Raw genomic sequence first — 16,898 nt, forward strand, 5'->3', positions numbered from 1 at the left:
ATTCACTGATAATACAGACACCAGTGTTGGCTGATCAGTTCTACGTCAATACTAATATGTCAAAACTCGTCTCTAACTTAACCTTTTTTCTCTTATGTTTTCTGTACATGTACAATAGAAGTAGTCAAAATTCCTATATAACAATTACTTCTAACTTTTGGAAAAACAAACTTTCGACGGTATCAACAACAGGCGTGAATTCAAACCGTTTTATCAAATCAAACTATTGCCCGACCACTTAACAAATCGACGGCAGTTTTCTATGGTCTATACTCTTATAGACCATAAAATGACGTCAAAAATGTTCAAAACTCAAGTGGAACCACGAGCCGCAGGCGAGTGGTTTCACTGCCAAGTTTTGGACATTTTATGGCGTCATTTTATGGTCTATAAGAGTATAGACCATAGAAAACTGCCGTCGATTTGTTTTTTACAATAACATGGAAAAAGTACGAGCGGAATTGGCTATTTTTTTCGTTGAGAAAGCGCGCGCGTTACATCTGACGTCATTTTTATTGTCTGTACTCTTATAGACAATAGCTACGAGCCAGTTATTGTAAAAACGTACTTCGCTTTTGTTAGTTTAACTTGAAGTAAGAAACTTTTGAAACGCCATTTCAAAGAGTTTTCCGTCCACTTCGATGCATTTCTATTCCGTTGGTTTATACCACACACCCTTAAACGATTGAAAACAATCGAAAACTCTATTTTGCGATCGTTTTTTACCGTTCATGGGAAGACGGAACGACAAACTGGTCCACTTTTGTTCGTTGTTACCGTCCAAATGTGAACAATGCGCTCCGCTTTAACTCAAATATCCGCTCTGGTCGTAGTTATTATCAATCTCGGTTTTCGGTGCATGTTCATTCGTTACAAAGTGAACGAAAGGCGGCTTACCATGTAAAAAATTTCTAATAGAAAACACATACGTGTGAAAAGGGCCTCAAATGATACTGCACTCCATTGGAAACTGGATGGACTTAGATTAGTGGATATATTCACTTACAATGTCAACGAATGATGAAATATTCTTTACAAAACTGTTTCTATATCATTGACTTTTCTTACAAAAGAACACACGAATCGATTTCTTGAAATTGAGCCTGTGAATATTGGTTAAACGCGTTGCTTAGTAACAGAGGAACGTTATCTCACTGAAGAAGCTTATATCTGATTGGATAATAATCGGAACCTTGTAAAAACTCGCGAAGATCCGCTATCGAATATGGACAATCTACTACATACAAAGACATTTCATTAACTTTAGGCTATTCCTGTTTTTGTGCTACTGTGGATTGGTTAGGTTTTCTTCCTGTTCGTAATGTTTGAGTGAGGTCAGCGCATCCTTCACCGCATGGTAGATAATGTTCTTCACCTAAAAAGCAACACAGAGGTTTGAACTTTAATTCTACAGTCAAGCGGTCGGGGTGTTTTCAAACGATACTGTCCCAAGTTATGTGTGTGGTTTTGTTTTGAGATGCAAAGCTCTACATTTGAGCCAACTTAAAACTAAACTGAACTAAACTAATAAAACAACAAAAAAATAAAAGAAAAATAAGACAAGAATTACCGTCATTACCTGAAGTTTGTCCTCGTGATTTGTGTGTTTGTCCGATAAGTGACGAAACTCCTGAGTCATCCGAAAACAGTGATCGATACGCTGGTAAAGAACAGGAAAGAACACATTTGAATATACGGTCAGGTTCTGACGATCCTGTCGCTTCAAGTGCCTTCACACAGGGTTATTGTAAATTTCGTCGATAAAATCAAAAGTCGATTGGCGTTCTTCGTTAGTCGACGCCATTTTGAATAGTTGACGTAAAGTCACGTGAAGAGTGGGCGCGGTTTGATTGGTTGAAAGGAAACAACAATTGTTTGACAACATGACCAACAGAGAAGACCTCAGAAATCAACAACAAACGCAAACACAACAGCAACAACTACACTTCTTCGACAAACATGACCAAATCAACAACGACAACGGCAACAATTTTTAAACATTTTTTGTAAGCATCCTACCTCAGGAGACACGAAGTCTTCAGCCACCTTGACGCAGCTGTACAGATTGCGAACCTGAAAGAACAAGTTGCAGAATCAGTGTCTGAACTTCGAGCAAGAACATAACAATGTCTACATACTTAAGCTAGGTCGTATCGACAAACGTAAGGGGCCCGGAATACATGCAATGATGACAAGAAATCCCTCCTTAGAGGTGATTGGAGTTACTGGAGTACAAAGTCGCTCTTAAGTGTCAGCGAACGTTTCCAGAAATGTCGTCCTAAATTTACTTGAAAAGAGAAATCTTTCAGCTCAGATGAAAAGAAAAGACAGTTCTCTTTATCTCAAACACTTTTTAGAAACTGTTATCGCGACATTCACACAGAGCAACTTGTATTTACCAACACGAGCGCGCAAAGAGAGGAGGCTCTCTAAGGCTCATAAATGCTAAGGTACCTGATGAGGGGCGCCAGCTGGAATGAACACGGCGTCACCTAAGCACTGGCAGATGGCCCAACCCTCTACTCCATAGTCCTTCTTTAGTCTCTGCCTGATGTCATGATCCAAATAAAAGCACTACAAACAAACAGAAAGTATTTCGTTCAGATCATATGGAAAATAAAAGAACTGGCAAATAGAGGTTTACTGAAAACTTCTGAAGAAAAATTAAAAGATATGTTGTCCGACGTTTCGTTGAACATTATCAAGGCAACGTAACAGTCACTTTAACTTGATAATGATGGTAGTATCAACAAAACGTCGAACGGCATTAGATTTTAATTTGCCGTAAATGTGATGCTAAATTTCTCTATTCTGTTAATTTCCAACGGGGCGCTGGGTGATGCGGAGAGAGGAAATGAAGTGGGTAGACGAAGCGAAGATTTTATATGAGGGGAGAGGGGCTGTAACTCTGTGTCAGTCCTTAGGGGAGGGGCCTCGGGCATGCTCCAACTGAAAAGGTTGAAAAAGGAGATTTCAAGAGAATGCATCGCCCTTCGATCTACTTCTCGCTGAGGAGCTCATTTTTTGGTTGCGGACACATCCTTTGTTTTAATTTCCACCAAAGTTGTTTTTACCTGATCGTGTATTGGGTCGTGGTGCTGCGAATGTTTCATCTTGCGCTCCTTGGTTATCTGAAATGAAAGAGTAAAATCAAAATGGGGGCTCATAATTTTAGAATCATCTTACGGGCTTAAATCATCTTGCCGGCTGTGGTCTGTAGTAGCGAGGTGTCATCCAAGTGGAAACGACTGACTGTAGTAAGACGTTCGGAGAGATGTGGAATTATTTCATGTAATGGTTGCCCAATTGCCAATCAAGAAGGATCAAACAGGGTTGAACTGGCATTCACTGTGGCTCCTCACTATAGCCGAGGGTAACTTCCCACCAGATAATTAATAATTAATTAATTATAATTAAGTCGCTAAAAATTACAGAACAGGACTTGTGATCCGGTGGTCCGGATTTAAGTCATCCACTCTTTGTAAGTAGCGAGCTGGTCGGCTTTGACACACGCGCTTATAGAGTCAAGGATTGTAACCTACCACACGAAGACAATCTCTGATCTTGTCAGAATCTTCCGCTGCATAAATGTGCCACAGGGCTCCCTGGAAAGAAACACAAACACGATACTAAGCACTTCATCAGACAACAGGGAACCCATCATGAGGATTACACGTCCATCAACAGACCTAAGCCGGGACCGACCACAGCTCTACCCAAATGATTGGTTGAACATGACTTCACACTCACATTCAACTAGCCAGCAAAGTAGCCATAATTGACCCGGGGCGAGGACAAGTAAAACAAAAGTAAAGGAGGCGCACAGTTACTAAGGATCCTATTCCCAAAGGTTTCGTATAGCAAGGCCCTGGAAGAGGTGGGTTTGAAAACACTCTTCCATAGACGTGAGGAATTACTGATGTAGCAGTCTGTTTAAACAAATAGTGGAGAGTGACGAGCATAAACTAGCTAGCCTGGTGCCCGCGCACAATGACAGTGGGAGATATAATTTTAGGACTAGGCGTATGTTTTCAATCCCGAATGTGAAAACAAAGAGGTTTAGAGACACTTTCTTAATGCACTTTGCAATTAAACAACTATTGTAAATAGGAAATTAATACTAGTGTAGTTAGGATTTTTATAGTTTGAAATTTTAAACATGCTGTATATAACACAAAGAAATCAGCTTATAGCTGCAAGTTGTGGTTTTTTAAATAAACGATTTATCTTTATCTAATACCCTCGGCCCTCCACACACGGGACCGATTACTGCTGAATAATTGCTACAGCTTGAGGATAACACCACTGTACAACAAACGTCAGCTCAGTAAAGCTAATGGGCTAGATGATATTCTAGACTAAGCAAAGGACACTTGTTGACGAGCTACAGTACTGATGCAGGTAGGTAGGTAGGTACTGGGTACGTACGTAGAACACACGTTAATAACAAAAAAAGCTTAGTTCTTACTATTCTGGCCGTTTCTTTCCGGACCCGTAGTCTTTGTGACTCATCGCAAGCCTCGTCCACTGCCTTTATGGCGTCTGAAAACAAGGAAAAATTACCACGGATTATCTCTGTTTTTCTTTTCAAATGGATTTGGAGAAGAGAATTGAGAATAGGCGGAGAAAACTCCAAAAACAACAACAACAACAAATCTTACCGTCTCTTTCCTTCTCTCCAGCTCCGTGGTCTCTGGGAACACCCACGTAAACCTAACCACGAAAAAAAAAAAACGCCTTTTATTGACTGGACATGCCTGATGATCGTTACTTCTCAAACTCAGAGAAAACAAAGGAAAGCACTACTGTAAAAAAAGGTTTGGAAATGTGATCTCAATTTTCACAAAATTTGGTGAAGGTGTGCTTTGAACTTTTCCAACAATTATCTATGGTTTGAGAAGGTATATCAAACAATGGAATGAGTGTTTCATCCGATTTCCAAACACCTCGAAGCTTATTGAGATGGAGCCCTTTTCATAGTGGATATCAGTCTAACTTTGGCGAAAAATAGTTGAAACTAAAAGGGCTCACTTCCTTTCAACTGCGTCATGAAACAGTATCACAGCACTGGGACCTTTTATGTACTAAATTCGAGTTCAAGACTATTTAGATCATGATCCTAAAACTTTTGTTACAACTTTTTGATTTCACCGACTGGCTAGAGAAAAAGTTCTCGACACCTATTAGTACTGGATAGAGATTTTCCTCAGACCAAAGGCCAAAATGATCGATAAATTTGCTTTAGAGTGCGTGCGTTTGGTAACTAGCGCTCCTGCGAATGTTTAACACTGATATGGCGCAAAACGAGTAATGAACTACAAAATTGCCGTGTTTGTTATCGACAGCAAAAGTAGTTTTCCTTTTTGAAAAGCCAGGAAAACTGATTTGTTGTCGATAACTAATTGTTCTTTCAGTTTGTTTTCGATAACTTGGTTCACACACTGGACATTGTGTTATCGACAACTTTTTATGATCGACAGCAAAACAGTTGGACTACAAGCAGTCACTTATTTTTCTCAGGGCGAACCTCTCGAGCGCGCGAGACAACGCGCGATACGAGACAGTTTTCGCGCGCGCTCTCGTGGTTCGCTCGCTTTACTATCCTTAAGAAAACTAAGGGACTGCTCATAGTCTACAAAACAGTTGTCGACAAATGGAATTGATCTAAATGAGAATTAACTCTGCAGTGTACATAACGTGCTAAAGGGAACCCACAACCAATGAATTTCCTACTCAGCGTTGGCCATAGAAAGGAAATGGGAGATCGCCACGAGGCAAAGAAAACAATCTTTGACTTCGGTGGGAATCAAACCCACGACCTTCGGATTTGATCGTCCGTTGCTCTACCGACTGAGCTACAAGTCCAGATGGGAGCAAGTCGTGGGTTATAATGGTGGGAATTGCGGCAACGTGAATGTCAAGGGCAGAGTAAATTCTCTGATCCATCATTTGCTTCCTTAGTGCATTCAGTATGGCCTGCCTAAGGACGATTCCGATTCTTGCGAGTACCCTAAAAAACGAAAGGGACAATACAAGAAATAAAGACAGAACACTGGAGGAAATCCTTGTAGCATAAAACTAACCATGACGTTGACCGCATCTGACATATCAAGGTGAAGGTTCGTTGTGCCTTCCTTTGGACGCGCCGCAGAACCTACCAGCAAAACAACGTGAGTTAAAAACAACTGTCAACTTTGAGAGGGATTTTAAAAGATGTTTATGGTCTGTAAGATGTTTTATGCAAATACGGTTCATTTAAATTGAGACTTTGTAAAGCTGATCTTTAAAACGAAGCCAGGCTAAGGACGGTGCCTACTAATAACGAAGTATTTTTGTGTGGTTTTTGGATATGTGGGGAAAGCAGATCTTAGCAAGGACTATTGAAATCCAAAACCAAAATTGGGGGGTAACCACGCATTATTTTTAGAGATAATGAAGCAACAATTATTCTAAAAGACAGTAAAATACAAAGCAATGTATGGCATTTTTCCAAATTGAAGCTTTATTATCTAATTTTCTTTTTGGATACCGAAAGGACTTACTAAGTTCTGCTTTCTCCGCATAGTTTTAAACCGCGTAAAAATATCCCTGTATTAGTAGGCACCACCCATAGGAAACCCGAGTATCTTGAAATTATCAAAACGTACGCGCAGGAAAAAAGTAGGCATTGTCCTTAACATCAACTACTAAAGAGCTAAATGTTCCCTGCAACTGTTCTCCAGCGGAGAGAATCATAAAGCTATCTTAGGACACGATGTTTTCTAAGTATTGTTGAATACAAAAGTCTGGTGTTTAGTAACAGCACTTTGGATTTATCTTTACTAATAAACCTGACAAACTTCCGTTGATATATGCATTGAGGTATTAAACTATTAAGACTTTTAACAGAGTAAAAGAATCATTCCATAAAAACAGTAAACGGCGTGAATGTAGGGACCCTACCGTAGGCGTTGTACATCTTTGGTCCTAGATCCGGTTTAACAAAGAAATCTGGCAACCTTGGAAAAACAAACAAATACCACATCAGTACTTCTTCATTGTGCTAATTTCATTTTTAAGATCCCTCTAAGTACACTTAAGGTAGCCTGCAGAACAGGCGTTTATTTTGGGTTTTTTGCGTTTCTCAGGCGAGCGCGGAGCGCGAGTCAAGCCTCTCCCGTTGCGCGTGACTCGCGCCCCACGCGTGGGACAAATTAAACAGTTCACCCCTAGTAGGAATCAAACCCATGAGCCTAGGTACTAAGAGACCCGCGGCAAGCGCCGGGGCCATTGACCAGACATGACACACGCGCGGATCAGGCTCAACAACGACGAAAGAGCCCCGTGTGGTGATAAATAGATGGTTAATTGTAAGCGCGGCTACGAAAATGAGAAAGATTTAACGTTACCTTTATATTATATATTTCTCAATGTCATTACCGAGCTTCAATTTTAGTATTTTCTTTATTTATCTAATAGTATAGAGAAGTATAGATTCAAGTCTAGATAGTACAGTAATATACAGTCGAACCTGTATATAACGGCCCTGTATTAAGCGGCCACCCCCTATTAAGCGGCCAGATTTTAAAGTCCCGATTGCTTGCTCATACAAACGCTGTATTTGTTACCTGTATTAGGCGGCCACCTCTATTAAGCGGCCGCGGCCACCCTGTAGCAGTCCTATGTTTGTCTTTCTTTGTTATTTTTACCTGTATTTAGCGGACACCTTTGAATGGAAACTAAGCCATATGTTATTTTATGCGGTATTTTATCGTGTTTAAAATGCGATCCAGCACCACTATAAAGAAATAACATGTACAAAGTTACTGTAAGCTGATACTCGGCCGTTTAATATAGTTAACACTTTTTAGATGTCGGCAATGTGCTGAAGTACAGTGCCATATCACGAACGCTAAAAAAAATTTGCTTCACTCTTAAGCAAGAAATTCCTCTTTAATTAACTTGTTCTTCAGCCATGTGACATTGAACATTGAGCGTAACAACTATGAAATGACGGAATGAGATATTTTGTTGTGAACTGTAAGTCATAGAAATAGAGCACTGTATACCGTAGGAGAGTAGAGGACAATTTTTTGTGTAGTACTTTTACACAATGTTACGTATATTATACCGTTCAGTTACAAGTTGGCACTGAACTTTGTTTAAAGTATTGATCACTTGAAAGAGTGTCCATTGTCCTATTGTTTCCTTGCATGAAGTGTTTTTGTATGATACGCCATTAAAATTGACATTAGACCACGCCTAGTGAGTATTTTTAGTGATTCTGTATTAAGCGGCCACCTGTATTAAGCGGCCAGTTACTCAAGTCCCGAGGGTGGCCGTTATATACAGGTTCGACTATAGATAGCAGAGTATAGTATAGATTGAAGTATAGATTCAATGTGTCATCAGACAAGAGACTCCGTTTACCTTGACACTAGATTTCTTGAACCGTCTCGTCTTGTGTACTCTGGTAGCGGGACATTGTTCATCAAATCTTCAAACCTGCACCAAAAATATAGATCGAAATCTTTAAATGACCGTGATATCAGGGTTTGACACAAACTACGGTGGTGAGACCTTTGGCCATCAGAAACAACATCCTAACCTAGAGAAGTTTGGAAAGACTGAAAAAGATGAAGAAATTCTTAGAAAGTTGACTAGATTGATTCAGACTTCACAATGTCAATTTTATAAGGCTTTTCAAACGACAATCTTTTCAAAAGGAAAGATGTTTCAGTTGTCACTAGACAAACAAATTTTTACTAACCAACCCAGACAAATCCTTTGGCAATACAGCCAGCAATGAAGTCACAGAAAGCAATTTCTTCATAAATATATTGTTTAAAACGACATTACATTTGCCGCCAAGAAAACTCTTTTAAAAACCTGGTGGTTAGACAAAAATAACATTCACTGACTTTTCACTGACTTTGGAGGAAGAATTTAGAATTTCTGTCTGGATGCAAAATTCCCTGACTATGGCAACCCTGTTACTACTAAATAACGTGTAATACAAAGTTCTGACTGTGTTTCTGTGGTTTGTTTGCAACAGCTGTTAGCTCACAGTTACGTCTTTTAACTTAATTTGAAACAATTAATGTTATCAAAAGTTATTAAAATTATCATAAAATATAATAAAATAAAATAAAATAACTCAATAATAAGATAAAAAGCTATAAAATTACCTGGTTGGTAATTTTTCACTGAAGTCATCCTTTGGCGGCCAGTCCTGAAAAAATGTGTGATGATCAGACACTTGTTGAAAGGATACTTGGAATTTTCGATTTTTAAGAAGAATATTTACAGGTGGGCAGACCTTACCTTAAGTTTTAACAGCATCGGCTCACCATTGTTATCCAAAGGTCGATCTAATTTAAAAAAAAGTATAACTGGTTAATATAAACAACAAGCAAATCTTTCTTTCTAAACAACAACAATAACTGCATTAGTGAACAGTGTGATTGATAAAATACTGACAAACAAACCTTTTATGCTCTCAAATCCTTCCCAGAAATCACCAACTTTGAATCTTTCAATTACCACCCCGTTTCTGCAGTTGACCACATCCGCAATTTCTGATCCTACAAAAAAAAAAAAAATAAAAAAAAAAAACTTTCCTGATTAATTTTAATGTTTTTGGCTAAGGATCGGGCCAATATGGAAATGGTTCCAACTTGAAATAGTCGGATTTATGTTTCTAAGTTCTTCCCTTGCTTTCTAGAGAAATTGGTAGGAAATTATTGCAGCCATTCTTCTTGAAAATTCACTTGATTTTCACTGACTAGCAATGAAAAATCCTTAGACAATAAAAACTAGCGATGAAGCCACAGAAATCAGTTCCTTTGAAGATAAGTTTTGGAACGACCTCACCTTTGCCAACAAGGAAACTCGTTTCCAAACTCAGTGGCTAGCCAAAAATGAAATTCCCTGGCTTTTCAATGACTTTGGGTAAGGATTTAGAAGTTCCGTGACTTGACGTAAAATCCCCTGACCTCAGTGAAAAAAATGTTTCCCCCTTACTTTTTGCTGACCGTGGCAACCCTGTGATCCTGTTCACAGGCTACTCGAAGAATGACCATTGAAATTAAAGCTACTGAAGTGGCGTATTATTTCGTAACACACAAAGCGCTAGACTTGTACTTCGAAACCTACATAAGACTACTCCACTTTTTCTTTCTTTCGTCGATACTATTTCAGTATCCCCATTCCCTGTGCATCTCAAACCTTACACTAAGCAGATTGAAAGCGTAAGAAATGAAAACTTACCGAATTCCTGGCCAAACGATTTTGGTGTCCAGATGTCCAGGTTTAGATATTTGTCCACGTGACTGACAAGAACAGGCTAAGGACAAAGCCAATATTTTAATCATTTGACAGGTGTTTAACCCTTTAACTCCTTACAGTGATCAGCATCAAATTTCTCCCTGTAATGTCAATACTTATTCAACCCCTGAGGTCATGAGAATTAAGGATATGATCACCACAATTTTCTTGATATTTTAATAACTTCTTCCCAGTACTTTCATAAGAAAAGTATGGGAACAAGATAGGAAAATTTGTTCTTTGATATTTGGGGTTAACGGGTTGAGTGTTTCTGGACCAGGTGCGTACAGACTGAGCGAGACTGGGGCCAAACGGGTAAACCATTTGCTCAGAAAATCCGGCGGTCTCGCTAGGAAATCAAATAAATCACGAAATTTCCGGAGATTTAGGAAATTTCGGGGTATCTCAAGAGTCACTCCACAGTTCATTCGCGAACTTTAATACCATTTGTCACTTCTCCAGTTTCCAGTCTCCCGCGACATTGTAAATGGAGAGTGTAATCTCTTTTCATAGATATACTCTTTATAGAAAAACCTTACCATTACTCAATGGTGATCCCAACCATTTTTTTTTCTGACAAATGGTAAATTTGGCAGAAAAAAATGCCCACATCCCGTCTTCCCCCTTGAAAAGAAAATGGTCCACCCCTATGTCGAAGTGTACTAAGCACGCAAACAGTAAGTTGGCGACTTGATATCTGGAGGTGAGGATGTATTCTGAAATGTCAGGCGGCAGGGGGTTGTGAGAACTGACGGTTATTATTTCAGGCTATAGTGATGCCGGCAACGAGAAGAGGAGAAATGAGCAAAACAATAGCATCGGTTACTACTAGCTTACCTCGCCCTTTTTCCATCGCAGTTCAAAGGCTTTCAAGTTTCCTGGTGCCCTGGGTTCGTGTAGTCTCAGTAAACGGCCGTCACACAGCCAGGAGTGAGGCGCGTCACTACAGGCGTCCGTATCGGAATGGTCAGGGATGGGGGGTGAGGTTTGCCGCACTTCATCAGAACTCTCAGCACTGGTGGATTCACTGGGTGTGGCAACTGGGAGAGGAACTGAATAAAATGAACAAGGTTAATATAGGAGAGAAACAGATAACAAAAGGAATATGTATAGGCTTGCGCAGCATTGAAGCCGTTCACTAAACAATTTTTAAAGGCGTCCAATCGTCAGACCGTTCAACACTTTCTTCCCAAGAGTGCAATTTCGTGTCATAGCTGGGTTTAGAGTCTTATCTTGGTCAATCTTTGGTCCACTTATAAATAAATAAATAAATAAATAAATAAATAAATAAATAAATAAATAAATAAATAAATAAATAAATAAATAAATAAACAAATAAATTAATTTATTTATTACTTCATTCAAGTGTCGAAGTAATTGGGGACACTATAAATCAGTTAAATAAATATACAAACTGAACATAACATATGCAACAACAACAATCTTCATTCGTGCCCAGAAATTATACAGAGTTACATTAATACAAGAGAGAAAAATTACTAAAGAAGAGGGCACAGCCACTTAGAAATAGCAAGCTAATCGAGCCAAGTGGCTGGGCCAAGCGGAAAAATTTGCAAATACCCTGCATTGGCTATTTACAAAGCGTGGCCTTGGATTTGAAAACGGGGCTACCGTGAAACAAATCCAGGAAGCCAGAGTGGGACTCTAACCCGGGACCTCCGGATTACAAGTCCGGCGCCCTTACCACTTGGCCACGCCGCCTCCCTATATATAAGCATTTTTGCTATAACAACACTCTTAAGATGAAACGTTTATTTCAGACCCTCCCATACTAAGTATGGTATCACTGATCACCCCAACAACTTTTGAAACTTTTTCTCTCACATACTGTGGTCTACGCCATACCTCCAGTGAATCAACACATTGAGATCTGTGAAATGAGCGATAGTTCAAAGGATATACCCAATTTATTATAAGCACCACAGCCCCTACGAGAAGAGAGATACGAAAAGCAAAACCAAAGCAAACGCGAATTACAATTGAAAAGCGCTCTTTGTGTTAAATATATTGGTCCATGTTTAAAACCCGTTTGAAAGACAACTTCTTTCGTTGTTGCTAATAAGAATTGTGAATTTTAGAATCATCACAACCCATCAAATGATATATCCCACACAAACACTACAATTGTATTTACTGGTTTGAAAAAAAAACGCGGAATTTGTCTCGGGCAGAAAAGGGTAAAAATGAAACAAAATGGCAACAGCTATGACAGCAATCAAAATAATTACCATCTTTCACTTCTTTGTCATTCTGTTCAACTGGTGGCCTTGATTTAGATCTTTCCGTTGGCTTCTTGCTTCCATGTTCGAAACTTTGAGTGCAGGGCATCGGTAGCCCCTCTTTTTCTTCACAGGCAAGCACTAACAGATCAAGTCCGCTAGAAAACGAAAAGTTGAACGCTCCAGATCTGGATTTCACCTCACTGTTAGCCGGTGACTCGCACGGGGATGCTTCTGTTGATGAGCTGTAATCCATCAGAAGACGCAGACCGGCCGAGTTCCCCTTGTCACGGCGAGGCTTCGCTTCGACCAAACCGAACCCTGCCTTTTTGGTGAAGTGGTTTCGTCGCTTTTCTTCAGTCAGCCACTCTTGCTCGTGATCAGCTGGCGATTCCACACCCAAGCTTTCATCGCATATCAAGTTGACATCGTCTGATCCATCGAAGCTGGATTCACTGTCCAGAGCTCCAGGGGTTTGATTTGACGAGCTGGATGCGGCTTGTTTTTTCACAGTCGCGTCGTTCGCTTCTTCTTTTTCTGCTTTTCCAGCACAGCTGTCGTTCGGTTCATGCTGAGCTTCCTTATCATCAGTCGCGCTCATCTCCGTGGAGAGTTCACTTATTTTAGCACCAGATGATTCGTTGCCAACATATGGCTTGCAAGGACACATTTTACGGATGTCCCAGACTTCCCTTGCTCGATGCAATTCTACGCCGAGGTCGGACAAAACTGTGGAAAGAGAAGCTCAAATATAACTATATTGTAAAATGAAAAAGAGAAACATTCTGCAACACTTTCGTCCTTGTGTTTCTCTAGGTTGCAAAACTTCTTGCTATTTCATTGACTAGCTGTTCTTGGAGGTTTGTTTAAAACAAGATGCTGTTAAAGACAGTTTTACTTCTAACTTCCGGCGGATGAAATTCTTAATCTCGACCATTCAAATGAAGGTTTCAGGCAGCATATTTGTAGACACTGAAATGAAATCCTGTAAATTTATTTTCATCTTTGCAGTTTCGCTGTCCTTGGGAGTGAAAGGTTTAAAGGCCATCGTGATATAATACTGATTCAGTCACCTGTTTTGGGTATAATCTGCGCCACGGACAGGTATTTCGGTTGATGACAAATTCCTGGACAACACATGAACCATTTGAATTCAAACACGCGTTTTCCAGCAAGGCCTATGGTCACAAAAATAAAGAAAAGCATTGAGAGTAGACTGCAACAGAAATCGTTATGCTGTACATACTCAGTTGGTCTGGCACATGAACACGGTGCTACAACAAAATGTCTGAAGCAAGTGTGAATACCCAAGGAGGGTCTATTTTCTCGTCCATAAAACTCTAGCTGTCTTGGGAGACTCTCCTATAATCTGCCTTAAAATTCAGCGGGTTCATGAGCGTTACCCTATGGCGATCTGTCTCATGGTCAAAGATCAGTGATAAGTAGCTAGAACAGCATGAAGAAGAAATCTAACTCAAGTCTAATCTGACTTGAAATCCGGAGGTCCCGGGTTCAAGTCCCGCCTCGGCCGCGCTTGTAAATAGCCAGCTGGTTTGTGTCCTGCCAGTTGGGACTTTTAACATGTTATGTTCGATTTGATTATTTGACTCCTTTTATTTCTGAGTGGAGTGCCTGTAAACTAGCTTTGCGTAGCTAAATGCATTTCAACTATAAACAAAGCACTTGACATTTATAATAATAATAATAATAATAATAATAATAATAATAATAAATTATATAATTATAAATTTTTAGACTATGACTTTTATATATTTTTATATACAGCTATTTCAATTAACGTTGTCGGTTCAAAGCATGAAGCTAAAAAACAAGACCGAAAGTTTACGTGGGATTTTTATGACTAAATTCATCAAAATCAGTCATGCCTGGAGAAAACAATAGGTTGTAATTAGCAGTACAATGACCTGCACGTGCAGGGATGATTTTGATGAAATTATTCATAAAAAATAATCCCACAAAACATTGCGGTCTTGTCTTTTAGCTTGATTTTAATCCGACAACGTTTATTGAAATAGCTGTATTCAATATTTTGTATATCTGTCTGAATTTAAAATAACATACCCTCAGAAATCTATGATTTTTGTTAACTTTTCTTAACATATAACTTGTTTTTTTTTATTATTATTATTTTTTTATTTCCTATTAAATTTAGGGATGTACGATACAAGAGTCACCAGCAGTCTTGAACTTGTACGACGCTGACGACATTAGAACTTGGAGAACAATCTGTCCTAGGTGTAACACAGCGAGGTCTCTCCTATGCTCGCCAACGTGCTGCTTCTAGCAATTTGGTCTCCCGCCTTGTCTCCTCTAGTTTTATGCTTACATATTAGTAGTTTTAGTTATTAAGCATTTTTTTTTATATAAATAATTAACAAGGGATCCGCTGTAATTGGCTACGCTGTAGTGGTCTCCCTGCCTAACTATTATATCTTTGGTATTTTTTTTTGTTTGTTTCTATTGTTTGTTTCCATTCTGTTTGTATTTTAGTTAGGCGAAGCTAAATAAATAAAAAGTCATTTTAAAGACAAAAGCTATTCTTCTCCTTACCCCCCCCCCCCTCCCCGAAACTACCCGATGTAGACTCATTTAATTGTTTTGCCCAGCTAGCCCCATTCTCTCTCAAACGTTTATACACGGCACAACGAACTCGCTTTGAATTCGGCGCGCTCCTAGCTGAGAAGAAATTCATTAGCCCTAGCGTTTTGTTTGGCTTCCTTAAGCAAAGTTTTCCTGAGGACATCATTAAGTCTAATGAGGGAAAAAGTCTTCCAAGTGCAGTTCCTGCCTGGTCTAATATGCTTGCTACCAGTAGTCCTGTTTTTCAGCTAAACGGGCAAACTTTAGTTACTCGGGCTTGGACGAAGGCTGGCATATTTTGGGCTTTGCTTGAGGAGGTGACAGTCTTTGGCTTTAAAAAGTAGCTCTTAGCGATGATTTCTAGTCGGGCAAGATGAAATTATCGGGAATTTTTAACCTGGCCAAAGACTTAGTTTATTTTCTTGTTGAAAACCGCCATATGTGTTCCCCGTTCCAATCTTTTTGCCAACATCCGGGACTTAAAGTTATATCACTAAACACGAACAAGAAATGGCAAGGATTTTCTCTTCAAAAAGCGTGAGTTTGAAAAGCTATTCGATTAGTTTTCGCCGTTATAACTGTAGCGTTGTTAGGCTAGTGATCGATTAGTCGAGAGGTGCGGTTTGGGGTCGGATTTCCGGACTCAATGTCATAAATAATTTCCAGATGTCGTTCGGCGTGATTCGTTTCGATTTGTAAATATAGAAGAGATTCGGAAAATCAATTTAGAACGCTGTCTTGCTCCGATTAAGCCGATTCTGTTGTAGAAAGCTAGACTGGACCGCTAAAAGACCGGGTTTTGGGTGAGATTTAAGATGCGTTGGCGCCGTTAATAATTGCGAAATGTCGCACTTGTTTTGTCAACACATAGGCCATGTTTCATGTCAGTTCAAATGTCAGTGCTAGTGTCATGTCCAATTTCAAAGACAAACCTTCTATACCAGGTCTGTAGTATTCTTTGACCTTGCTTTCTTGTGATGAGCCCTAATTAAAGTCATGTTCTGGACTAGCATATTCCATCAGCCTAGAAAGTCTCAAAATGTGGTTAATTTCTGAGGGCATGTTCTTAAAAATCCAGACAGATATATATTTTATTGATTTATTCACGTGCTATTTTAAGTTTCGCTTGGCTCACAGGTTACGCTACGCGCCCTGTGTTGCTTTCTTATACTGTGCATACAGATAGTTTTACTGCGCATCATAATAATAATAATAATAATAATAATAATAATAATAATAATAATAATAATAATAATAATAATAATAATAATAATATTAATAGTAATAATAATAATGATAATAATAATAATAATAATAATAATAATAATTAATATTTGTATGGCGCAAATTAACATGTGCATATGATCAAATGCGCCTAACAAATTGTATATGTAAGAAATTAAAATAATTAATTAAAAATAGTTATCTACAATTCTTACATTTCTTACATCAAAGCTATTCGTATTGTAAGCAACTCTAAATAAAAATGTCTTTAATTTGGACTTGAAACGTTTAAGATTGTCCTCGTCCCTTATTGCACTCGGCAGTTTATTCCAGAGGGATGGTGCAGCAGCAGTAAAAGCCCTATCACTGAGTGTCTTCTTCGTTTTCGTGGATGGTGGTACTAACAAAAGTTCAGAATTCGAGAGAAGACCATACGTGGAAAAATTCCTAACATTAATGAGATTACAAATGTAATCAGGTGCTTGGCCATGTATGGCCTTAAAAGTAATTATTAAAATTATGCAGCTG

General features: G+C 39.0%; 1 protein-coding gene across 2 annotated transcripts in view; it reads right to left on the bottom strand.

Moving 5' to 3' along the window:
* Positions 1–644: 644 nt before the first annotated feature.
* Positions 645–16,898, bottom strand: part of LOC146472561 (uncharacterized) — a 39,662-nt gene continuing 23,408 nt past the window's right edge. For both annotated transcript variants that reach the window (XM_085119295.1, XM_085119294.1), the window contains exons 22-39: positions 13,619–13,723; positions 12,555–13,274; positions 11,143–11,357; positions 10,249–10,324; positions 9,468–9,563; positions 9,304–9,350; positions 9,168–9,211; positions 8,410–8,484; positions 6,943–6,998; positions 6,084–6,154; positions 4,662–4,713; positions 4,469–4,542; positions 3,543–3,605; positions 3,075–3,131; positions 2,455–2,574; positions 2,020–2,073; positions 1,580–1,660; positions 645–1,375 (exon numbers count right to left, since the gene is read on the bottom strand). In XM_085119295.1, the coding sequence (XP_084975421.1) occupies positions 1,286–1,375; positions 1,580–1,660; positions 2,020–2,073; positions 2,455–2,574; positions 3,075–3,131; positions 3,543–3,605; positions 4,469–4,542; positions 4,662–4,713; positions 6,084–6,154; positions 6,943–6,998; positions 8,410–8,484; positions 9,168–9,211; positions 9,304–9,350; positions 9,468–9,563; positions 10,249–10,324; positions 11,143–11,357; positions 12,555–13,274; positions 13,619–13,723 (2,096 nt within the window). In that variant the 3' untranslated portion in view covers positions 645–1,285. The remainder of the gene's footprint in view (positions 1,376–1,579; positions 1,661–2,019; positions 2,074–2,454; positions 2,575–3,074; positions 3,132–3,542; positions 3,606–4,468; positions 4,543–4,661; positions 4,714–6,083; positions 6,155–6,942; positions 6,999–8,409; positions 8,485–9,167; positions 9,212–9,303; positions 9,351–9,467; positions 9,564–10,248; positions 10,325–11,142; positions 11,358–12,554; positions 13,275–13,618; positions 13,724–16,898) is intronic.

The sequence above is a fragment of the Pavona decussata genome, unplaced genomic scaffold (genome assembly GCF_977016875.1).
Source record: "Pavona decussata unplaced genomic scaffold, jaPavDecu1.1 SCAFFOLD_98, whole genome shotgun sequence".
In the NCBI taxonomy this organism is placed as follows: domain Eukaryota; kingdom Metazoa; phylum Cnidaria; class Anthozoa; order Scleractinia; family Agariciidae; genus Pavona; species Pavona decussata.